This window comes from Oreochromis niloticus, linkage group LG13 (assembly GCF_001858045.2).
Source record: "Oreochromis niloticus isolate F11D_XX linkage group LG13, O_niloticus_UMD_NMBU, whole genome shotgun sequence".
NCBI lineage: Eukaryota > Metazoa > Chordata > Actinopteri > Cichliformes > Cichlidae > Oreochromis > Oreochromis niloticus.
The window spans coordinates 17,665,895-17,692,004 of record NC_031978.2 but is presented as its reverse complement, the minus strand read 5'-3'; the positions used below and the strand labels follow the sequence as shown (position 1 = coordinate 17,692,004).

Sequence of the window (26,110 nt, the reverse complement as noted above, 5' to 3'; positions counted from 1 at the left end):
ACATTCAACATATTATGTGTAATTTGATATAAAATGTATATTAATGCCGCATTTTGTAGCAGTACAACAGACCATTGATAATCCGTGTAAAGGGAAATGTATTTTTACACCTAGAAGCCAATTTGCACCCTAGTCTTAGTTACAATGACTTCTTGCTCTCTAGTTAAATCCGGGAGGTCCAGACTTTATAGCACACTGCAGTTGATTATTATGTAAGTGCAGCGGCAGTGAGTACAAAGTCTGTGAACGTTGCACCTAAAGTACGTGCGAACAAACCTTTTTGCAATGCTCAGAGCAAAACTTATAAAGTCATATAATTATATAATAATTTTGATCTTGTGCTCTGAATGTTGTCATGTGTGATAAGTCTTCCCGTGACTTTTCATAGCTTCTAAGTTACAAAACTAAGACTGGCACCACTTTGCCTAGAAACAAGCAGTAAATGGCAAATGCACTTAATCACTCTAAGAGGACAGGGTTACACCACTCTCCTTTAAATGTGTCGCTCCAGCCAGCTGTTGGGAAACAACTTGAGTGGTGTTCATCTCATCTTACACTTGAGAAACAGGTTATTTCTTCAATGGAGTGTAATTATTTTATTCAGTGTCTGTGGAGAGAGAGCAGTGTCAGTCGCTTTCTACACAAATCTCATTCATAAATGGAGGGGTGGATTTCATCAGGTAGCAGACGCAGTCCATTGTCATTGAATGTCCTATATAGATCCCCATTCCTCTGACAAATGTGTTTGTAATGAAATGATAGACATAAAGTCCGAATAAAGCTCTTAACTTTGACAGATTTAATTAATAATCACCGGTCTGTCTGGCAGCTGGTGTTTCCTACTCGTTCCTAAAGGGAAATGCGTTTGACTGGCAGGTATTAAGTTGGTATAAATTGTTCTCTGGATGGACAAGCCTGCTGGGAGTCTTCAGAGTTGGAGAGTGAGTCAGCTTATGACTGTAAAGGTTGCCCGTTTGAGTCAGTAGACCGTTTTGAGAAACGCAGACAAAGAAATGGTGCAATAATCTTTTGACAGAGACTCCAAGTGAGAAGATTTAGCAGTGGATTATTGTAGGTGGGTAATGTGTTTTCACTAAGACGCCATCTCCCTGAGACCACTTTCCCTAGAAGCTGCTTGAAGAAGATGATTTTATGCATATATGCAGTACATTTATAAGTTTCCACGCTTTGCAGTTATGACAGGATGAGATGAAAGGTGTTCGTATTTCCAGCAGTGACTCGAATGTTCCTCTTTGCAGAAAAAATATAAAATGTAGGTCAAGTTAATTTACGTTTGTAAAGCTGAATCTTGGTCAAATGTACATCTGATAAGAGTCGCTTTATTTACTGCTGAAGGGTTGTTTTTTGGGGGGGCGGGGGGGTTCTTGACTGACATTTGATTGTTTTCATTCATTTGAACGTGAGCTCCGGCCACACTCAGAATAGGGGCACCAAAACAAATGTTGAACGGCTTCGCGGATTCAAGCTGAATCGCATCAGCTCGAGTCAGACCAAATCAAAAATGAATGCGCTCGTATTCGATTGTTGACCTACTTAAAAGATTTCTCTCTGTATAAATAACCGCAGCGTCGGCCTGAGAGGAATATTTCATAACATCCCCAGCTCGGCACAGTCATACAGCCAGAAAAATCTGAATGCTACAACATCTAAAGCATTTGTTCAATTTTTTAAAGCACCTGCTCTCGTTTTACATGGATAACCTGGCAGGGATGCGTTTGGCCTTTTTGCCTTTACTGGTATTTTTTGTGCTGTTTTCTTTAATTGAACAGCTTTATCCTTTTCTGAAGATGACTCAGAAATAAATCTTATTTCTAGTTATCCTGTTGCTCCCCCTAGAATACCTGTCACGAGGAATACACTCACTGGGAGAGAGAGATTTATACGATAACAGGAAAACAAGCAGCCGAATATGGCCGGGGGCTCATTTGTTTCATAAAGGTGATATTGCCTCCATCAGTGAACTTGTCATTGAGGGGCGCTGAGGTGTGTGGTCGTGGATATGAAGGTATACGCGTATCCGCAACCATAAACTCATCATCTCCCTTGTCCCCCGTGCTCGTTTGTTCATTGAGTCGTTTCTTCCATCAAGCCGAGCCTGAGAATCGTGAAAGAAACGCAATGTTGAGGGAAGATAATCAACATTTTTTTGTTAAATTTAACCGTTATCGGTGATAAACTTGTCTGAAAAAACACAGGCTTTTCTGATGTACGCTGAGGATTGCCTCCTGATTTGGCGCGAGTTGATTTTTCCACTCAGTGAGGTCAGGAGGCTTAGCTGTAGCCCTTTCTCTCTTTAGCGCAGTGCCAGGGTGCTGTGTGATGCCTCCTACACTGTTTGGGAAGGCATTATAGTATTACAGTCCTCATAAAGACACAAAGCAGCGACTCACAGCTCAGTGGGCTGCCGCTTATAGTCGGCCAAACATCTGGTGCTGCTCTAGAATTCAAGCTGCTGCAGTTTTGCAGAGTTTTAGGCTCTGTAGCTGCAACATCCAACCTGAATCTGCACCTCTGATCGCTAGAAGAGCCTCTCTGTTGGTCTGTTCAGCTTGGCAGACCACAAAGTCAAAACAAGGCACTGAGCCGAGCTACTATTTTGATAAAACTGAAATCGTTTCAACACAAAAATTACGCGCTCTAAAAATCAATCTGGCATGTTGCTTATTTCTGAGTGTTTCTGCTGAAACAGGGGCTAGTCTATGAAAAATGACTACCTGTGGAGGATGGGCACGAAACAATGTAAACAGCAATGGAAATAAACTTTATCTGAGAGGTTGCTCCTGCTATCATAATTTCTTTGATGGTTTAATCTTCAGCCTTCTTCTTTCTAGTTAACTGAATCTTGTTTGTTTTTGTTTTGGGGGTTTTTGGCCTGAAAAATAAATATAAATTAATGCAAAGACTGTTTGATGATGATAATTTAAATTTTCTTGCAGCATTTATATCTGTTAGCTCTCAGGCTACGTACAGAGAAGGATTATAGGAATTCAACCAAAACAGAAGCTATGGAAATGCACTTGCATACAGTCCAAAAAACCAACAGCGTGTCGAACGGCAGTGATGGAGGCATGCGTAGGTCGAATGCTCAAAGAGAATTTATCAGCGAGATGGGATATGCTTAAAAAAACATCCATCAAGATTTTTTTTAAAAAAGCACAGATGAGAAGGAAAAAAACAACAGAAGTTTTTGTCTGACAGAAAGCCGATGCACAAACATGACGCTGCATTACTAGTTGATATTTCCACACAGCGTGTAGATGTCACGTTGCATGTGCTCCGCCGCCGCAAACCACGTCAGGAAGCTTTAGTCTGCATGGAAAACCCGGCGCTCTTAGAGTTAGTTGCGCTTCGGAAGCTGGAACAAGAAAATGTTGAGCAGTTTTGTTAAAAAAAAAAAATGTTTACGTTGTCATCTAGACATGACACGGTTGTAAAAAAATTATGGCAGGTACTTTCACACAGCCACACTAAAGAAGTGCACACTAAGGAGCCCAAAGTGCAGGTTTATTAGTCAAAAACGTTATTTAGGGAAAATTGGTCTCAAAAGTCATTAGACAGCTGCATAGCAGTATTTATCAGTATTAGTTAGCATAATTATTTTGACATTTAGGTCATAATTATGGCTTGAAACAGAAGTATTTGACTTCTTAGTGTCATAAATTAAACTAGCATCGATGTGAGGTCTGCCTGATGGTCTAATGTGGAAACAAGAGTGCGACTGTGGTTCTTGGTTCAAGCTGTGTATGATGTCCTAGTCAGTCTAGCAAACCTCCATGTCTGCAGCAGGAGTTAGACACCTTCCAGTCCTCTTTGCTTTGGAAGGGACTCCATCCTGGACACCTTGCCTTTGGAGATGGCCACTATTGTTTACCATGACCACTAACAGTGTAGCCACAGCCCTCATGGGCCACCATTAGCCAAAGACCAAAGGGCTGGAGAGAAACCTCATCTACAGTTGAAGTTATATTTGGCCTCTTCAGCACTGCCAGTGACTGGCATGTGGTATTGAGGTATTGAGCAGGCTGGAAGTGGCAACAGAGAGGCCGTGTGCTGAGTACCAGAAGTGAGCCATGCTAAAGGCAAAGCTGCCGAACCCATCAGAAGCCTGTGGAGGTAGGATTTGCTCTGCAAAGCTTTTGCATTGCTGAGCATCGTCGGACAGGATTAGAGGAAGTCAATTAGATGAGCTACTGAAGCCTCAGAGAAAGAAACAAGGTGGCTTTGGATTAAGAAGGCAGATCCCTGGATAATTGCTACTGCGGTCTGATCAACCGGGACTGGGTTGCCGGGGAGATGGTGTCTGATGTTGACAGTAAACGCCTCATGATCCCAGGTTAGATCACTGAGGATGCTTCTGTTGCTCACTGCAGTAAAATCTACTTTCAACTGGTACAGCATTAATATGGCACGAGATGATAACTGGTGTGAGTGAGTGGGTAGTTTCTCCTTCACTGTAACCAAATTATATATATTTTTTTTTAATCACAAGTCATGTATAGTAAACAAAGGCAGGGATGGTGATATTCAATTTAAGAAGGAGTGTATTCTCTCGTCTTCAGAGCTTGGTGCTGCCACTTTGAAGCCTGTCCAAGAGTTGAATAAACCGCACTGATTGCCAGTTTTTTGCAAGCTCACATGAGGGCCCATTGAAACAGATGGATAGGCATGATTGAAGATAGTCTCGAGTGCCAGAAAAATGATTGGCCAATCAAGTCCATCAGCTTTCCTGCTGCCTCCTGCATAACCTGCTGCTACCAAATCACCCTTATTAAAGCTCTAATGAGTTTGTAGCTTCTCAAAAAAATAAAAATAACACCGAATCTGACAGCAGTAGATTTTAGGGAGGATTGCTTTGGCGTCATACTTATGTGATTATTTAGTATGCGTGTGTATGATTAATGTAACTAGGCTACTCATCTCGTGTTTGAGGTCTCTTATATCTGATGGTGGAGGTTGGATACGCAAGCATTTGCGGCACAGCACAAACCCATCAGCGTATTTAGCTTTGTGGGTATCACTGCACTGCATGTAATGACACATAAATGTATTGTATATTGCTGGGGTATAAATTGCACAGCTGGAGGCCCCACTTTATATTAGCAGCATGACCTTGCGAGAGCCACGAAGAAGCTGAAAATGAAAGCGAGTGAGTGAGCCAGAGAAAACTATAGAAGTATAAACTGCAGTCGTTGTAGATGGATTAAAGAAGCTGCTGATTAAAAATGGATTTTATCAAATGTTTGCGCAGGGCTGCTTGAGAACGTATCTTAGCTGTAATATTCATCAGTTTTATGATTAACCTCCACGAAGGTTATAAACAGAAGCCGAGGCCGAGTTAATCACCTGCTGGCTGCAGCCTTTTATAATTGTATCGATCCTCTCATCTGAACCACGGGCAAAAAAGATAATAAACCTATTTTCCAAAATGTCAAACACTTTCGGTAAAGTTCATTTTTGTCCTGGGAAATCAAAGCTTGACAAAACATTTCAAGTTTAACTGGTCTGAACTGCATATTGTGCGTCACAATAAAAAAAAAAAACTCGCTCATAATCAAATTGATATGTTAATAATTGACACGTTAAACTTCAGATTAGACTGTAACCAAAAAATACGGGTAAACTTTGACACCTGGGGTTAGGTTTGTACAGTTTTAAAGGTCAACGGTGAACTTCTGATTCTTTTCGTCAGTGTTGCTTCGATGTTGGCTTCTCGTCAGCGTCTAGTCCATTCACATACTCTGCCAGCCTCGTTAGGAGTTTCTCAATGGGAGCCAGTGATTCATTGCTCCTGTTAGATTTTAAAGGTTCTACTTGAACAGGCCCCAATAGCTAGAAATTGGGAGCTGTACGTCTGTGCAGGTTAAGGCTGTTGAAGAAGGAAGGAGGCAGAGGCAATGACATGCGAGTAATAAGGTGTTTCAGGGTTAAGAGAGAGTGCAACAAATACAAAAGGGAATAATTTATGTGTGGCATGAGAGTGCGTGCAGGGCGGTAGTGCTTGAGGAGAGAGGTTAAATTAGTAGTTATTATAATAATATGAGTTTTTTTTTTTTTCAGCACTCACAATAAAATAAACAGGTGTTCATTAGGGTGAATGTGAAGTGAGGCTGGATTATATCTAATTAGCACATCAGAGCCAAAGAACCATAACTGAATGGATACGTTTAAGCGCGAATCTGCTTCTTTTCACAGTTTAGAGGTTTCAAAGTACGACAAGTGTCGGTGGCGCCAAAAACCAGTTTTCAGCAGTTGTTGAAGTATCATTGCCTCCAGTGGTTTTTTGTTATATGTTAAACGGAGGCAGTTATTTACTCATCAAAGTAGGTCCTCACAAGAGAGAGCTGTTAAGAAGGAGCAGCTGTTTAATAGGAGTGTGGAGTCATGCAGGGTTTTAACGGGAAGTTAATCATTATTACCTCAACTATGTTATCATCTGATCGCTCGAAGACCAAGCGAGTTATCTATTTGCCGAGTTGCACAGAACGTAACTAATAAAGATCCCTATCTGCTTCATTGGTCAGCCCACATTCATATTTCCCATGATGCTTCAGGTAAACTCAGCGTTTCTTGAGTTTCATTTCAGTAACTTTCGGCTTTTGTAGTTTATTGTGGTACTGTCTGCAAAATAATAACGCTTTAATTGTTGTCTCTCATCCACTTCTATCTGTTCATTTTACATTTATTGGCCAGACTGCTGCCAGAGTGCCAAACGGTGACCTTGAACATGAGCTGTTTAAAATAAAAGTCAAATTAAACAATAAACAGAGGAAGTAAAAGATTTAAGCAAATTACAACCTTGAGTAAGCAGTTGAAGAGCAGTGACGCGAAACAGGAGGGCAGCGTGTTTAAGTGCTTTTGTGTGCAAGTGGGGAAAAAGAAGTTAAAGTGAAGCGGTGCTGCTCATGTACAGACAGATAAACAGGATGAAAGGGCATGGCTGGAAATTGAATTTTCTATTGATCGGTGTCAGACCGTGAGCTATAAACTTTCCTTTAGTTAGAAATTAAATCAATAGGTAATTAGTTTCTTGCTGAAATGACCAGGCTCCCCCCCCCCATGTCTTTATGTTAGCAACCCAAACACTGTCTGATCTCATTCTTTATGTATCTGGTCTGAACCTGTCAATATGGGAGACTTTAGGAAATAATATCTGTACTTGAGGGAATATACTCAATCATTTCCTTGTTGCAGGTAGGATGAAAAGATCACATTTATGTTAAATGTGAAGTTTAAAAAACAACAGGTGAAAAAGAGGGATTCAAAGGCTTCAGTGTGGTCTGATACAACTAAATGAATGTGAGCAGTTCTACTTATTTAAAAGGAGCCACACAGTTTGTCTCGTCTCACAAGTGAACTCATCTAAGTGAACGTTTTTGGAACACCCAAGTGACGCTACATCATAATAAAATATGATGTGGTAAATAATTTGTGATTCTAAATTGACCCCGGGGTGAATTATGAATGATTTGTGAATTAGCCAAGCCGGCGACCTGTCCTTGGTGTACCCTGCCTCTCACCCTGTGACTGCTGGGAAAGGCTTCAACCCCAGTCTCATAAATCTGAATTGGATAAGTGGACTAAAATAGTTATCATCTGATCAATTAGATTTATTATCCTGTCAGACATAAGAGAATATTTTGCAAGTAAAACCCAAGTTGCACGTGTTTAAAAATTATTCTCTGTAGAGGCTGAACATTAATCTGCAGCCTCACGTCCCCCAGCCGTGCCTCGCTCGCCGCCTCGTTCTTCTTAACTCTCGATCGGTCTCATCAGCACTTCTCTCTTCGCAGTCGCCTGTTGATATTATTTTTCTTTTTTTTCTTTACCCTCTCTGTGATGCAGTGAGGCAGATTTCACCTTAAACTAGACAGATTAACTGGCAGCATTGTTTTTCCCCTCTCTATCATCTTGTGCATCAGTACACAACGTGCTTTCTCTCTTTGTGTAAAGATCACACACGTGTGATGGGTGCTGGCGCTGATAATTCCTCACCACGCAGATCCACTGCCGCCACCACAGAAAATACAATCGCCTGTTGATTGATGCAGTATTTATTTAACCGTAGGGTTTCATGTTCACGTGCCCGTACTCTCTGTCCTAAACTGCCTTTTGTTCTGCGTGTGTTTTGTTTCTCAGGCTGGAAGCCCGACTTCAGTCAACGCTCCGTGCAGTTTCTCGAGGACGTCAGTTTCCCCGTCTAGCCAGGACATCTGCAGGTACCTTTCAGTCTGAATTCATGCCAAGATAAATAAAGTTCATTTACTGCACACAGGTGCAGTAAATGAACTTTATTTATCAGTCTATCAGTGATGAAGTTGCTTATCAGTGGGTGATGTTGGCTTACCTTTTACCCCTGAGTGGCACAATGTCACTGCTGGGAGCAGCTTTAGTTGCAAGCTGCTGTTAAATGGAGTTAATGGTAACATTAATCATCCAGTGTTTATATATCCTATTTTTCAAACTCCTTTATTTTTAAATGCATGTCTCTTCCATTTCTCTTTTTTGTCTTTCTCCATACCTTTTCCTGTTGTCCTCTACCGCTGTTGTCTGTTGCGTGCTCCTTTTTCACACACAAACATGCACAAACACATCATCAGTCAGGATCAGGACACTCAGAAGCAGACAGCAGTGGTTCTTATGAGTTCTAAGGGTAAAACTTGTCAGGGTTCAGGAGATGTTTCAGTGACCACCCTCTGCACAGACGTCCTACCTGCTTCCGAACACGCCAAACAGCGAGACTGGCTCTCTCTGCTGCGTCCGTCCTCCGTCAGCATCCGTTCCAACAACTCGCTCAGGTTTTCGGTGTCTCTGAATGACGTTGGCCAGCGCGTGGACACTCTTTGCCGCGGTTTGCACTTTATAGATCGCACATGCTCTGAGGGAGAGTTGGAGCTGAAGCTCGAGCCCGCTCAGCCTCCTGGCTTGGATCGAAGGGCTCACACACTCAACTGCAAGCTGGCTGCAACGCCCAGACAACAGATCCCAAATCCTGGCTTCTCAATGCGCACCCAGCCCCACCTCGTTCCCTCCTTCACCAACAACTACAAGTACATGTTGGGCATAGCGCCCGCCAGTTGCCTCCCAACTGATCACGGTGTCCTCACCGCTCCTCATTCCAACACCCACCTCCACCCCCATAACTCCCCAAGCTCCAATTTTCTTCGTCTCCTCCTTCCCTTCTCTCGATCCTCTACATCAGCCAGCCTGCAATGCTCAGACCTGGGCAGCTACGCCTCCCACCTCCACATCAAGTCCTCCAGTGCCCTGCTGGAAGGTAGCGAGTCAGGCTTCCCCTCTGAGGATTTAGTGGGAGATGACGATGTGTTTGAGGAAGACCAGCCCAGTCCTACTTCAAAAGAAATGGGTCAACCAGCATCTCCAAAAATGGTGACAGTGGCTGGGTCAGGTGGACTTCAAGCTCCAGTGTGCTATATGGAAGGAGACAGCGATCTGGACTGCTGTCCATCCCCTTTGTCAGAGAAAACAGGGCCACTGTCACCCTATTCTCTATCCGGGGACTGCTGCAGGTGGGTGACTGTCTGGACGGCGTAATCCACACCCACCCTTCCTGTGACTTGGTAAAGCCCAGACCACCCCTGTACCGTGACGTGGCAGTGAATCCCAGAGCCCTGTGGAATAGTGGAGAGCTTCTCATCCCATAGCCTGTATACCCAGAAAATATCTCATAGTGGTATTTGTAGTCTAAATCCCTGCTCAGAGTCGAGCAGTTACTCAGAAGAACCCGACACGTAGATGCTTTAATTGCAACACACCGCAACGCTGTCCACCTCCTCCTCAGCTGTTCCAATTCAACCCTTTTGTGTGTGACACAAATGTGCTGTAAAGTAATTTCATACCATCTAATTTCACTTCACTGTTATCTCAATGTTCTGCTGTGTTTTTCATTCTGCTGCCAAGCTGTATTTTTAAAATATTTTTTCATTTGTTAGATCGATGAGGCAGTAAAGTGTCGTATATAGGCTGCAAAAAAAACAAACACCTGATTGATTTTGGCTCATAAGCCTGAGGCTTTGCAGTAGGAATGGAGGGCAATAGGAATATTATGGAATTGATAGAAGGGCAGAGGTTAGCGCAGAAAATTTAATAGCACAGAGGAACAGAGTATATGTCTGAGAACTAGTGGAACAGAGAACAATAAATAGCCCATGTCTGGGTCCACCATCAGTCTTTGTCACATGACCAATTGGATGCTCTCTTACTGCCAGAGCCAGTTCTTATTATAAAGACACATCGTGAGTAACTTTATTACAGGCCAGGTCATGGCTGCGAGGTCTCTGCAGATCAGTAGATCTTGCTGGTTGCCAAGAACGGGAATTTTGAGCATTAACTCCTGCTGTCGATACGAAGTGTGGCAGCACTTCACTGGATTAATGAGATCTAAAGGATTTTGAATTATATATGACTCTGTTTGTTGTCACTTTGGCTCTGGTGTGTGCATCTACTGCTTTCCAGATTTACATGTCAGCTGTGGGCCGATGGAGAAACACCAGCTTAGAAGTGGCAAAGTGAAGGCCAGAGATCAAAAGGCAGATTATTGGCTTCAAATAGCCTGCATAGTCTGACTCCACACACACACACACACACACACACACACACACACACACACACACACACACACACACACACACACACACACACACACACACACACGCACACAAACACGTTATTCCAGTTCTCTGTCAGGTGGCCTAAAACGTGAGCACAGCTCTAATGCTGACCTCACCTATGAAAAGTATGTGTGGGAGGTTGTTTGTTTCACAGGTGACTAGTTGGTTAATTATTATCAAACTCCTTTATTGTCAGCAGTTCGGAGAGTAGTGACTGAAAGTCAACTGTGTGAAGGGAGTTGCTTCACTTCCTCATTAGAAATGTCACCAAGCAGATAAGTGTTTCGCATCTAGACACATTACAAAATGGCCGGATTTGCTTTGTCATAAAAAGTTTAATGAGCTTATTTCTTCAAAGAATTCAAACATTCGTATTGATTGCATTTGTATGTCTGCTGGCTCAGTGAACCAAGCTTGACAAGGAAGCATTTGACTTGAAAATTCACCTTTCTCACTTGAAAACTATTTTATTCCAGGGAGAAATAATAAATAAATACATCTTGTGGTCTGGAGCCTGTCCTGGCTGCTGTAGGGCAAGAGTTGGATGGACAGGTTGTGTCTGTCTCAGCGCTAGTACAAGAGGAAGACATATCTATGGGCAATTTAGAATTACACTTTAACCAGGTAAGCACGTGTCTTTGGACTGTGGGAGGAAGTCGGGAGTACCCAGAGAAAACCCACACAGACACGCGGACAACATCAAACTCCACTTCGAAAGGCTCTGGCCAGATGTTGTCACACACGCTATGTTCACAAAATTCTAATCAAAGAAAGATGCGCGGTTTTTCAAATGAATAATAACTTGCTAAAACATGCAAGCACCACAGGAGGCTATCCTGTATAGTTATAACCGCATGGTTTACCTTCACAGCTACGCAAATTCATAAAAGCATTAACAAACTACTTTGAACCACATCATGAACCCGTATGTAACCGTGTGTATATTTTTTCATTTGAATTTGTTTATTTGAAATATTAATGAACATATCAGTGTAAATATGCCAGAGTTATCCAAAAGGCTGCTTTTCATCTGTAGTCGCTGGCAGGTCAGACAAAAAACAATAAATAAGGAATTAAGCAGACCATCAGACAATGTCAAACAATGTAGTCCAGACAACAAATACATCAAATTATAGCAAAATAAGAAAAAACAAAACATGTAAATGTAAAAACTTACAACATTAAAGTTGATAGATATTATTTGTAAAATTAACGATCAGTAATCTGATCCCCTTTTAGCCATCGTTTGAGATGAGTTTTAACTGTATTGCAGGAAAAGAGGTCAAACATATAGTAACTAGTATCCCTCATTTATTTAATCCAAACTTTATTCCAACATCGTCACACTCTGCACCATAAATAAGCTTCATGTGTTGTTATTTTCTATGCTATGTTGTTTTCAGTGCTGTCTGTTGCTGCGTGCACTGAGAGCAAAGAAACAGCTGGAGCCCAATTCCTTGTATGCGTACACATAATTGGTCAATAAATCTGATTCTCATTCAGATACAGAAGTGCAAAAATATCTGGTTTTGGTGGCATAGTTTACAAAAAGGGAGACATTTTATCTGCGTGCAGAAGTGGATTATTGAACTCATCACACGCATCAGAACAGTGGGGAGTCACAGAGTGTAAGCACAAAATCTTGTCAACACATTTCTGTTTGTGTGCAGTTTTGAGCGGGATCAGACTTTAAATGAGGGGTGTATACTCCAAAGTCAGTCCTTCGCAGTCATGCTGCGGCATTTGCTGCAGGTGCACTAAGCTCCCAGCGCTTGGTTGTTACTGCGATATCTGTAATGTGGGTGTACAACCTTTTCATTACCAAATTGTAGGATTTAATTTCACTTACAGCTTTGAAAGTGTGTCAGCAGAATTCAGCCGAGGGAGCACAGTGACCTTTTCAGATGGGCCTGAACCCCCAGAGCCTGTATTGGCCTTATCTTTTTTTTTTCTTTAACCATGACCAGCCTCATAACTAAATCACAGCGATTGTACTCAAGTTTATATTTTCTCCAGGTTTTGTTTCTTTACTTTGATACATATGCGTTACTGAATGCATATTTGTCGGTTTAGCAAGAATATGCAATGATTTTCAAATAGTTGGCATCGATTTTAAAAAAATTTATGCAAGTTTTACTTAATCTATAAACAACTAAATGTAGGGTTTAATGACTCAGTTTTAATTTGCAGGAAATTCAAAACACATTGAGCCGCAGTGGCTCTAATGTTCAAAAAACAGCATTACAGGGTAGCTTTTAAGCTTTTAAATCTGACAGCATAAAACAGCTAGAGTCTGTGTAATTCCTTAACCTTCCTCCAACAGTTAAATGTCTTCTCAGCAAATTTAATATTCTCTTTGAAGGCAAGCGTGCTCATGCGAAGACAAACGAGTAACCTCTTAAATGATCAGAGACAAGAAAGGAGAAAGAAAAATGAAAGGAGACAGAGAGATTGCTTAGCCACTAAAGCCACTAAATTGATCACTGATCAGCCAGTCTCTGGCAGCGCTTAAACTGCGCAGACTGAAAACAGTCTGAGAGGCAAATACTTCAGATGCCGCACATATCTTCCACATGAAAATCTATTCAGCAGAAAAGCAAGAGAAGGCAGATTAGTGGTGTTAAAATTCATTTGAAAAAAACGTACACATACATTTCTGGATGAGGGCAGAATGAGGAATAACTGGAGGGAGGGCAGTCTTTAAGCAACACGACGAGGGAGTGTGGAGTGCAAAAAACTGGCTTCATGCCACCAGAGAAAATTATGAGGAAGCCAAAAAAAAAAAGAAACAGGAAGAACGCGAATGCTTCGGCAGGCATTTGAGCTCGTTTCCCTCTCAGCTTCTGGGGCTTGTGATTTCCTGACTCTGTTTGCTTCTCACATTTTAATGTTGTCATACTCGTACGGCGCCTCTGCCATCTTAAAATTACCGTCAAACAGGGTGTGTTGTGGATGCAAGTGATGCAAATTAAATTTTAACGTCCCACGCCTAACAGCGCACGGAATGTGCCGCTGCTGACAAAAAGTTAATTTACCTGCAAATTTCCACGCCGGTGCCGGGGTTATTATGTTAATCTGTTGGAATATATGGATGCGCCTCGTGTTAAATGACTAAGGTGAATGTTGCGTGCCTTATTTGTGAGATTTCTTGTCTTTAAAGTAGTTCCGAGGCGGTTCAGCCTGTTGCGAAATCAGGTGAAAGTTCCCTGAATGTCTCAGTGAAAGATTCCTCCGCCCTCATCCGCTCGTGTTGTTTACCGATCGCTGCATTTCCACCGCAACTCCGTGCGGAGGTGTTGGGATTTTTCTGTGGTTATCTCCTCCTACATAAAGAGAATAATTTGTCAGATCTGTTTATTTCAGCAGGCAGAAATCGTTGATATAAGCACCAAATGATCTACTTCCTCTGGCTTTTCGTTTTTAAATTGAAATAGAAATACAGTATGTGTGGGATGAGAATCTGCAGTTCATCATCTTGTTATGCATGCAAATGAACACAAACAAAGCAGTCTATCCATAATCAAAAAAAAAGAAAAACTTCTTCTAGTGATTGTGTCTTGCCTCTCCTTTAATCCCCCAGTCCTTATTCCACTTCTTCCACCTCCTTTGGATATGACCTATTTTTATCCACCTTTGTTCACTTTGTCTTTTAATCTTGTAACACTCTGGTCAGTTCAGCAAAGTCTAGAAACAGACGTCATCTCATGTGCTCCCTTTACCAACATGTGTGAACGCATACGTGGGCGTGCATGTGTTCCTTCATGTTGTTATCCTTCCATGAACCAGGATAAAGACAATCCCATCTGAACACCCGGCTCCCTCCGCCTCCTCCTCCTCCACCTCGTCTTCTCCACGCTTTGTTTGCTTGCATCTTCCAGCCCATAAAGACATGCCATTGCTCCTCGCAACCCACTCAGGAGAAGAAAGCATCACAGAAGGCGTTCCTGGATTATTGATCTTACTGCCTGTGAAATCTGTAGGGAACAAAATGTATTTGAAAAATAGATTAGTAGAACATGTGCCCTCCTTTGTGTATTCTGTACCCATTTAAGGTATTATTTGCTTTTTAAACTACAACACAACACCTTTAACCCCTTTATCGGGCACCCTGGTAGTCTAGAGAAAGACATCAGTCTGACTTTTAATCAATGTCATGTTGTGGTCTAACAAGCAGCTTGATTTTGGTGATTATTGGTTATTCACTGAGGACTGTCATCTGAAAAACCACAACAAAGTCGATGTCCTGACATTGAAGTCTAAGATCATAATAATTTTCTACTTTCTCAAGTAAGGCATGGCGTGTGATGTAACCTCCTCTAACCCCTCACTTTGTCCTCTCACCACTAAAACTGACAGATCCTGACTATCGTGCAGGTGAAAGTGTCCACATAGTCTGGAGATTTGCTCAGACTGCCCATCAATCTGCCTTACACTGAGTGGAAAGATTCGGACAAATATACTCCTCCTTAGTGTGGATGTCTGGCAACGCAGACCAACATCCTCCATCCTGTCAGACAGCGTCTGATGTGTGTGATGTTGGAGTGGTGGACTCCTTCAAGTCAGTCTATTGGAGAAGTGATTGGTTCCTCTCACTGACAACAGCCTGTCCAGCAGTCATTAGAGGCAACAGACGCCTAATCGAATGTTCCAGCTGTCGGTGTCTGTATTCGAGGCTTTCCAGGCATCTACGGGGACTGGACACAGCATCACAAACACCTGTTAAAGAGAATACAGCTACATCCTGTAGTATTTTTAACGAATATCGTGTCCATGTGGTTATTTTTTGGCCAACATTTGCTGGGTGTTAAAAGTGCAACAACTCCAAGGCACTTCAGCCTTCATCACAGAGTTCATAGCAGTGCATTGCAGCGATACACAAACAGACGTATTTGTCATGGACTGTGTTACAGTAATTAAAAAACTCACATATTTATAACATTTATTAAATCTTATCTGAGACTGAAACTCAGTGCTGTACAGCTACAGAGTGAAATGACATTAAAAGTGTTCAATTTTGCACAGAAACACAAAAGAACGCAGGAGATCAGTTTCTCAAAATGTTGTTTGGACTTGCAAATGAATCAATTTAGTTTGTCTTGATTGGGTTTACTCATGTGGGACATGTATTGTCTGCTGTGACAAGGGTGTTAATTTTGTTTTCTCTGTTTGTGAAATCATATTCTCACCTGTTTACTTAAAGCTGTTGTAGGTGTGGAAAAATTAGTTGCATATTGTGCTCTTGGTGATGCCACTCCAGCTTTGCTGATGTGCAGTCTTATATTACACAACTCCCAAGTTTTCTCAGATTTGGAGAAATGTGTGTCGCCTTCGCCTGCCAACTTTTCCCTTTTTGATCTTTCCCCTCTCTCCCATCTTGCTCCTGTTGCTAGCTGTCTAGCCTGTAGCTTAGTGTTGACTGTATTCTCTGCCTCCTGCAGGATTTGTCACTGCGAAGGGGATGACGAGAGCGCTCTGATCACACCATGCCACTGCACAGGGAGCTTGCGCTTTGTCCACCAGTCCTGTCTACAGCAGTGGATCAAGAGCTCTGACACTCGTTGCTGTGAGCTGTGTAAATACGAGTTCATCATGGAGACTAAACTCAAACCACTGCGCAAGGTAAGCTGGTTAGGTGTGTGCATATTTGGCTGTTAAGCAGTTCAGTCTCAGTTAATAAAGTCAGGACGCAGAGATGGAACAAGACCCTAACTTAGCTCACATCACTCCTTTGTTGTGAAGCGAAAAATGCCAAAAACCTATCTCCAGTCTTGTTGTCCAGACACAAGAGCACAATAAGCCGTTTTCATAAGCAAACCACTTGTCCGGGTGGTTGTGATCCCTTTCAGTGGTTTAGAGGCAGTCCACGTTCCTGAAAGGCTCTTATCAATCACTGTGGCCTGAAGATAGCAGGACACTCTAATTAAAATTCCTCCACCCTTCATTAGCTGCACAAAAGGCCTTAAACAAATGCTCCGCTGTTAATAGCTTCCGAATCCCATGGGTGAATATTGAAGTTGTTCATGTGTGAGTGCACAAGGAAATTTGAGATGAGAGGCGGATGTTGTTGTCAGTATGAAAGTTTTTATTAAAGAGTGCTTGATGTCATGTTGTTCGGCAACACCCGCGTCTTATTAAAGCGACCCTGCAATTATTCATCACTGAATTCATTATTATGGATTTGGATGTTTGGAAAACTTGCACAAAGCTATCTGACAGTACAGATATTATATGATTTATTTTTAGTGCTGGGCAGATTTCTGGCATTTATTTTAGTGCAGCCAATGACTGACCAGGTGCTCCACAGTTATCTGAGCTTCCTGGCAGGTAGCAGGGTACATCACCTGGATGCTGCATGCCATGCTCTTCTCTATCTCATTAACCCTGCCAAGAAGCATTGTGTAACACTGGATTTTGGTGACAGGAGCTGAATAAAAAAGGCCTTTATGGTACCGTCACATCTGGGAAAAACAGTAGGTGAAGACTGCAGCACAACTAAAACTTATTGCAATTGTGTGCAATGAACTTGCAATCTTGTGGCTTTCGAAATGGTTTCTCTGAAGATGGGGACCAGGTCGGCAACCACTTGCAGTCAGTTGCCATCTTCGAAGTGATAAAACACCAATAAGCAACCTGTTATCAGGTTGCCGTTGAATGGGATCAAGATGGCTATTGCATGCAATCTCTACGTATTAACACAGCAATTAACCATGACAAATCTGCTGCTGTCTACATACACAGAAATTGATATTAACTTAGAATCCAACCAAAATTGCTTAGATCTGAAACAGAAATTCCTCCACAAACTGTGTCTTGCTGTTATAAAGGGGTATAACCAGAATAAAACCAGTTGAGTCGAGTCCCCTGCTGCTGAGTGATCAGTTTCAGACGAGTTATGCTCATCCATGCAGACCGACTCGGATTATAAATAATATAGCAGTGATTTGCAAACCTTCACCAGTCTGTGATTGCGGTTAGATCGTGATTGTTGGGAGACGAGTTGCCTTGTCAACATTTCTTCGCCCAGAAGTTAAAGGTGTTACATGATAAAGCTCTGGGCAACCACTTGTTTCTAACCATAAGGAGGTTACCATCCTGATTTTAGTGTTTCAAACATAAACTGTATATAAAAGATGGATGACGCCACCTTGACCTCCCTTAACTTTGCCATTAAGGCTGCCGTCCTGTTTTTTTTGTGGTTGTTTGTTGTTTTGTATATTTAGATCAAAGGGTGGAATGCTGTCATCTTATGCTAGCAAGCCTTTTTAGCAGGCTGCATTGATCAGTTGTGGAGGTGCAATACAGAGACGCATATATCTGCTAACTGGTGCTAACTAACAGTGAAATAGAATTTCACTAACCAAAGCTGGAACATGAACATCTCAGACAAACTGACTGTAGAGATGAAAACAGTTTTTGTAGCAGAATGGAAACATGTTTTTATGACTGAAATTTGGCATTTCAGTGTAGGAGTTTTATGGGTTTGGCTCACTTTGGAGTCAGTTTCGACTGGCCGTTAGAGGAATTTGCTCTTCGGCTTCAGTTTTGAGCCATAGAGGTTCTGCTTAGTTTGAAAGCATGTTCCTTTTTTAATTTTGATTTTTTTAAATGTGTGTGAATATGCTCAAAAGTCTTCCATCTTTGGCAGTGGGAGAAACTACAGATGACAGCGAGCGAGAGAAGGAAGATCATGTGTTCAGTCACCTTCCACATCATCGCCATCACCTGTGTGGTGTGGTCCCTCTACGTGCTCATCGACAGAACAGCAGAGGAAATCAAATCAGGTCAGCACTGACACTCACGCACACAAACAAACACTAAAACATTAATACAACATCGTCTGTGGTACATGTTTGTTCTGGATGTTATCTATTCATCCACAATTGTCTCCAAGTTGTTACTAGCACTTAACATAAAATCTGTATAACTGTAGAGTTATCTCAATGGTGTGTTTACAGTTAGTGTAAAATACGCTTTAAGACTGGTATATATGTGGGCGTTAACTGACAGGCAGAGACTCAATGGGAATCAAAGTTACAGCTGGGGCTGAATAAATGCTTAGAAGAGTTTCCCTGTGCTTTAAGTTCACTTTGATTCCAGAGGCGTAGTTAAAAAATTCATCTCATTCTTTGACACTTTCAGAGATTGTTTTAGCAAAGTGAGGCAATTTTTTTAAATGATGCTGTTTTTGTGTGTCGAAGGTCAGTTTGTGGTTAATCTGACTGTAAAAGAAAAACTGTTCTCAGCAAAATAACCAGACAGGAATAGTGTGCAAAGTCTGGAATTTTTTAGCATATATGTGTGATGTGAGTGGTATGACAGCTGTGTGACAGCAGCAGTTAGTATCAGTTTGGCACATGCATGTTTGTGGCAAAAAATTGGATGCAACAGCTGACTACACATCACACGCAATGCTTTACGTCACTGAAGTGACGTGGATAAGGAAAGGATTTACCGTAGGGTGATTTTTCTTATGAACTTCTTTTTTCCAAACGCAGGAATCGACCACTGTCGGCCACTAGAAAGACGCCACTTGTGCGTTGTCCTTATTTTTCATAGCTCATACATATTTTTCTTTAAATACTAATATAGACCCATGCTACAGTATTGTTTGGCCTGTCCATATTGTTGTTGGTAAAATGAGAATGATGTGACACTTTAAATGGCTGATTTTTATCCCATTGGTGGCTGGTTGCTTGGCAACATGATGACGTTATAATATGCCACGTATAAGTCAACTTTTAGAAGTATAATTTTTTTTTTTAATGGATGTAAAATGAAAACGAGGTGTCATAGGTACATAAACAAGTGACTTTAGCCCGTTGCTAGGAGGTGCCAGATAACATGATGACATCATAATATTTGAAATAGATAAAAACTTTTAGGCTGTGTCCAATTCCGGATCATGTAGGAGGATTTGGAGGCCTGCTTATTTATCATTATGAAGCACATCCGTCTGTCTACATTTGCTTAATTCAGTCTTTATTGTAGGTTTTTTGCATATTCAAAGGGCTTCCGCTTCAGACCTGGTAGCTACAGCCTTCTTTTATATACAGTCTATGGAATTAGATAATTTATTATTCTGATATTTTAGACTGGAAATGGCTATATCCAAATGTTAATAAAAAATGTGCCTGGTTTTTACTCGTGTTTGACGAGCACATCAAAAAATATGTAATGAGTGCTGGACTGTTCATGAATGGGCACAGCATATTTTGGGGACTCTCAGGAAAGCTCAAAAGGGACCGTTAATCTGAACACATCAAAATGACAAACAAATAAGTGAGTTTGTTGTGCTTATAGCGTGATTTTGTTACTTTTGAGCTAAGCTAACTGGGCACTCATGCTTTATGTAGCTTACAGACATGAGTGGTATTGATCTCCTCATGAAATACAATTCCTTCAAGCTGTGCAGTTTTCTGAGCACAGCATTTACGTTTACATTTTTATATTTATTGAAAAGGGTGACTGCTTTCTTCCATCGCAATATTTCAGATTTTGCCTCTAGCTTTTTCCAATTTTATGTGTGTGCCAAACTGGTACCTGCTGCTGGCTATAGTAAAAATGTCCAATAAGTGGGGCTTTATGGTTTTTCATTGAAATCTCAGAATAAGAGGAAAATAACACTGGCTCCCTGGGCTGCTTCTTACAGCCATAAAAAGTGGGCATCCACTTTGGGCTCCCATCATCAGGGATAAAAATGGAGAATGCTCCTATAATGGTGACTTGTTGTAGCATCAGCTGGCACTACCTCTGCTGCTACTCATCCCTCCCTGGCATATTTGGCACTTTCAAAACTGTGTACAGATGGAAGAGCAGGCTGTGCCTGTTAAGCCCAACCTGATGATTCAGACTTGCTACAGTCCCTGAGGGCTGTCAGGTCCAGTCACCATGGTGATGCCAAATAGTCCTGCTTGTCTGCTGCCTCACAGAACCACGGTCATTTATTTTTCTTCTAGATTTGCTCTCGAGATAAAAGGAGAGATGAATGCAAACATCTTGACGTTTGTTCTCCATGTATGATTGGGGAACAGAGCTGATGTTTGATTGCATGATGAAATTATGTAAATGTAATATTTGACATCGTTTTTAATTTCTGCCTTTTCTTTCAATCTGTTTGTGTGTCTTTTGTAATACATGATACTTACACTCTTTACCCATGCAGCCGGAAGAGTCCCAGGTAAACATTTCAACTTTGACCTTTTGACTTTCACATTGTGTCTTCTCCCTTTCTGTACCAAGTCCTTTTTTCAGCCGCTCTTTACGTCCGTTTCTTTCCCTTTTCTTCTTTGATTTCCGAGTAGAAATAATCGTACTTCATCCTTTAAGGCTGGTTATATTCACACCACCTCCCTGAATGTTTCCGCCTAATGAACACAGACAGACAAAGCTGAGGAGCATGCTGTGATGTATTTTCTGTGTTATACTTTGTGGCTGAGGGCTTTGATTAAAACGAACCTCGCTGACATCTTCTCACACAACAAATGACACATTAATCTCCTCTCATAATGCTAGATAGAAAGCTCCTGACATCTCTGTCCAGCATAGTTAATACCACACTGGTTATATTATGTTTGCCTTCTTTGAATTGGCATTCCTCATATGAGGCACTTTTATATCTTAAACTAGCTGTTATGTTAGCCAATATGAAGAAACGGATGGGTTTCGGGTATTTTTGAATACTTTCACTGCCTCTTAGTATTTGTTTTAGAGAGCATGAGGCGTATTACAAATATTTATATGTCCCAGAAATTGCTAATTTTTTGCCTCTTCTTTGATTTCTGCTTTTTGCAGGGATGTTGTAATTGCCCCTGAAGTCATGGAAATGTACTTTGCCTAATTAACTGCATATCACATCAATGCTAAGCGTTTTGCATAGACAGATGCACCTTTTTTGCAGTGTTTCCACTTTTAAAAGAGTCATTTGTTTGTTCATTTTTTGTACCAAAGGCTCCCAGCCTAACATGAAGTAGAAATGTTGCAGCAGGGTGCCACCATTTATTCCCCTGTTTCTTTGTTTCTGTGTTCGTCTAATTGGGCAATTCAATTTTGAACACCATGTCTGTAAATTGTGAAAAGTCTGCACTGCAGTAGGGATGGGTATTATGGATATCACTTTCATAGCTTATATTTCAGATCACTATACTGATGTTCATAATGTAAGAGAGTTTCTAAAAAGCAGTCAGCTGAGAGATGTTTGTAGGTTGTAGAACCAGATAAGAATTTCAGATCATTTAGTTACTTAAATATCCAACAACTGAAGTCTCAACGGTGTGGAGGAGATGAGCCATTGCACAAGGAGAGCTGGACAGGGCCGCAGAAGGGCTTCAACCCAGCAGCACATCCAGTATTTGCACCTTTTTCTGAGAAGCAGTGTAACAACTAGTAGGCTACTCATGCTTCCCCTTTTTGGGGGGTTGTCTTGTTTGTTGTTGCCTCTCCATTGCACCTGTTAGTTTCGTTTATGCCAGAATAAGTGAAATCACAGTGGTTTCTGCTTCCTTAATTTCCTTCACATCTTTGAGCAGTGTATAAATTAATGCACACAATAAACTAAATGTTAGTGTCAGCTGCCACAATGCAAACAATATAGCATATCTGAAAACTTAATAATTGACTTTTATTCCATTTAATGGCCCCACCCACATTGCATTACCATAGAAATATGACAGGATGCTCGCTATCTCATGCGTCTCTCCATGCTCAGGACTTTGACTTTAATCCTGTACAAATTTGAGTTTTAAACAAAGATCTTGTTTGAAAAAGTAGAGCACACTGGGCAGTTTGTAATAATAGTGTCCATTTGCAGTATGGAGGAATGGGAGACATAGTTTCCTGCAGCGGATTTCCTCACTGCTAATGCATATTCTAGTTGAAGGATGATCTGTTGAACGATTCACTGAAATGTGATGAATTTGCAGCAGCTTATAAACCAGTCCTTCTCTCTGTGTTTTATTCAGATCTCCTACACTTGAACATATATAAAGTGCATCTGCTTTTTGTTTTTTGCAGTCTTCTCTGTGTTTTACTTGTCCACTTGTTGTTATTTATGTATTTATTTTTTTGTCTGTTCTCTGTTCCTCAGGAATCCTGGAATGGCCTTTCTGGACCAAGCTTGTGGTGGTGGCCATCGGATTTACAGGTGGACTGGTTTTCATGTACGTCCAGTGCAAAGTCTACATCCATCTATGGAGGAGACTCAAGGCGTATAACCGGGTCATATATGTGCAGAACCGTCCAGAGACATATAAAAAGTATCCACTGGAGAAGCCCCCCCTAATGGAGCCGAGTCTGGAGAACAAAGAGGCTCTGGCCCCCAACCTGTCAGACACAAACTCCTCCCAGTACACAGAAACAGAGGACTACAGTATGGAGGTGCTTCATGTCTGACACCAGAGTCCGTGCCATTGGTTGTCGTGCACATACTCCACACCCAAACAGGCCCGCAGAGGAGAGGAACAGTCATGATCGGTCACTGAGGAACAACCGTACCCTTTTCCCCGAAGCCAGAATGACCCACGTCCTCCACTATCTCCTTATACTCCCTAAACTCCATCCACAAAGACAGAGAGGCCATGAGTTTCCCTCTGCACACTGTATTCCTCCCTCCACCTGCACCCTCCATCCTCAGTCTGGCATCTTTTCCTTTCCCAGGAACACTGACTTCTGTAAATGTTGGAAGAGGCCTGGTGCAAACCACTCTGTATACACATACACACACACGCACACACATACACAGACTCTTTAATGTACACCTCCGGGAGAGCTGGACTGAAAAGAATGGACTTGCAAAAGGCTCTGGAGGTCTACACGTCCCCGATGTGTGGTTTGTTTGTGGGTTTTGATCGATTTGTTCTTTTTTTACCTCCTGTGAGTGTCGGGCTAACCTGCCGTGGATCAGTATGTAGCGCCATGCATCAAGATCTCTGGAACATTCCAGATACTGCCATCTCTGCGGTCTGTGAGCTCCACGCCGGTCTGGATCCAGCGAGACCTGGATCCAAAGATGCATCAAAGCACTTTTTATTTTTTAGTCCCCAAAGCACATCCCACCCCTTCTTCTCATTGCCCCCTCTTTTTTTCTTGTATCTTGTACGTTGTAAATGGGGGAGTGCAAACAAACTTTTCTTCAAGTGCAACATATGGTTAAAGATTAAACCCTCCTGTGGATGACTAAAAGGATTTGGGGTTAAAAAAAAATGAATCATTTGCGTGATGTCAGTTACATAACTCAGATTCAGTTGATGGAAAATCTAGCCACTTGACTTCTGTACCCCATCGTGAACTTTCTGAAGGCTTTGAGAATGTAATCTTTTTAAAAATGATTTCAAAAAATTTATAAAATGTAATAAAAAAAAAAATCATTTTTTTACTGGTCACAGGAAATTGCGCTTTGTCTTGATCATAATGAGGCCCTTCGGACATAAACAACGTCGCGCTTGTGTTTTGTTTTCTTTGTTTGTTTTTTTTAAATCATGCGAATGACAAGGTATTTACAGTGTGCTGTTTTTAACATGTTAATTCGCTTGCTTAGCCATGGGACAAGCCTCGAGGAATCCACAGCTGCCTACTTTCAGTTTGTCCATTGAACTTTAACCAAAAGTTTTAACTACAAAAAAGAAACATTCCTTAGCTCCAACCGACCCTGTTTTTTGCACATTTACAATCCAGCTACACTTAAGTTTTTACTTACTTAAGCAAGCTTAAGGATTTTTAGTGAGCATTTCAGATGAGCACTCGGTTTAAGTGTATTTTATTTGTTTTCGCTCTCTTACATGTTGGTCTACTTTAGTATTCGATCACAAGACAGCCAACTGATTTCTGGCTTAAAAACACTTTTTTCCCACGTTTACTCCACAGTTAAGCATTAAGAATGACTTTAAAGTCAGTGTAACATTTCACTGCTGGTCATTACGTTCAGAAACACAATAAAATCAATGCAATACAGTCACTTATTTATGGCTGTGACAGAGTCAATATGCATCATTGCTTATTGAGGAGCTGACTGTGCCGCCACCTGCTGGTGTTAAAGTGAAGGTGCAGCCTGAGATGGGCAGCGGTTGATTTCTCAGGTCGAAGTGGGTGTTTTTTCTGTTTTTGGGTGGGGTTGTGGGGGGGGCGGGGCGGCGGGCTCACAGTCATTGTAAGTGTGAGAGCACAGCAATGCCCAGGCTCATGTTGAGCCTTACAGCCATTCCAGCAACACACACATTTTTAAAAAACTGTATTTGATACCAGTATACTGTCTGTGAACAATGATGGTCCAACAACGTACCTGACAATTACTGCTCAGCAGCAGCAATAAAGCGCTTTGGGGGGGTTTTGTTTTGTTTTTTTGCATACTGTATTTATGTATATGCCCCATGGAGACTTGAGATCTGGAGTTTAATATAATTTTAATACATAAATGAGCCGAGGGACTTGTTGTGTGTCAAGTTGGATTAAGACCTAGTAATGAGAACCATCTCAGATTCTTCAGTACCCGGGAGGCTCAGTGCAATTAGACAGATTTTATTTTTTAAAAAGTGCAATTACCCTTTTGTTGTTGTTCTGTTCTGCAATTATGTACCGGTGTTTAAAGTCCAGGATGTCCTCTGGATAGAAAATTACTTTCTTTATATTGTGTTGTATTTATTTTTAACAGAAAACAGCATATTTTTGTTCATTTACACAAAAAAGACCCTTTCATTAGTGATTTTTATGCAACTTACACTTAATTTTTCTTCCCAGACACTAATAGAAGAAAATAATTTTCAGACCTTGTTTTGCATGTAGTCACTCAGATAATAGAGTTGCTCCAAGCTTCAGTCCTTTTTTAGTTTTTAAATTGATTGTGGTGTCTTGTTTTTAGTTGGGTAACCAAAGCATTAAGTTTGAAGATAAATTATTAATTTGGAGTTGATGAGATGGATCATTAAAATGGGCTTTAGGTTGTTGCTGTCTTTTTACTTTCTCCCCATAGGAGCTGGCTCCTTCGATGAAATCTGAGAGAAGTTTTGTTGTAGTTCTGATGAAGATTGATGTGATGGCTTTGGATTGTTTCCTCTCTGAGCGTCTTATCCTCTTTGCTGTCTTTGCGTCTCTCACCCTTTATGTCCATAATCCCACGGACTCTTCTCAGCCTCAGTATTTTAGGCTGTCTGTTGATTACCTGGTGACTAAAATTCGATCATGTCTGGGACTAGTGTAACTTGCATAAAAGCTACATTTGTTTACTACTGACTGGACTTGAACATATATGACTGTTCCCCTGTCTTATACCATTCCGCGAGTCTGTCTGTGAATTTGCTTTGAAATAGTAACTGTAAAGAATTTGGTAAAATGTACATTTTTGTTTTTATGAAAAATGTTGATGTGCTTTCAGTTAATTTCCCACGTTTGAACAAAATATGTAGTAATTAAAAGAACAACCAAATAAAAAATTAAGTGACTTTTAAAACTTTGTGACTTTTAAAAAAATGAGC

At 41.3% G+C, this 26,110-nt stretch overlaps 1 protein-coding gene across 2 annotated transcripts in view; it reads left to right on the top strand.

The window, feature by feature from the left end:
- Positions 1-26,072, top strand: part of marchf8 (membrane-associated ring finger (C3HC4) 8) — a 92,018-nt gene extending 65,946 nt beyond the window's left edge. The window contains exons 4-9 of one of the 2 annotated variants that reach the window (XM_019366474.2): positions 8,158-8,237; positions 8,619-9,548; positions 16,088-16,268; positions 18,295-18,430; positions 20,812-20,826; positions 22,732-25,473. In XM_019366474.2, coding sequence (XP_019222019.1) covers positions 8,158-8,237; positions 8,619-9,548; positions 16,088-16,268; positions 18,295-18,430; positions 20,812-20,826; positions 22,732-23,036 — 1,647 coding nt within the window. In that variant the 3' untranslated portion in view covers positions 23,037-25,473. Of the gene's footprint in view, positions 1-8,157; positions 8,238-8,618; positions 9,549-16,087; positions 16,269-18,294; positions 18,431-20,811; positions 20,827-22,731 lie in introns of both variants that reach the window. The other variant, XM_003451925.5, reaches the window with a different exon arrangement.
- The last annotated feature ends 38 nt before the right edge of the window (positions 26,073-26,110 follow it).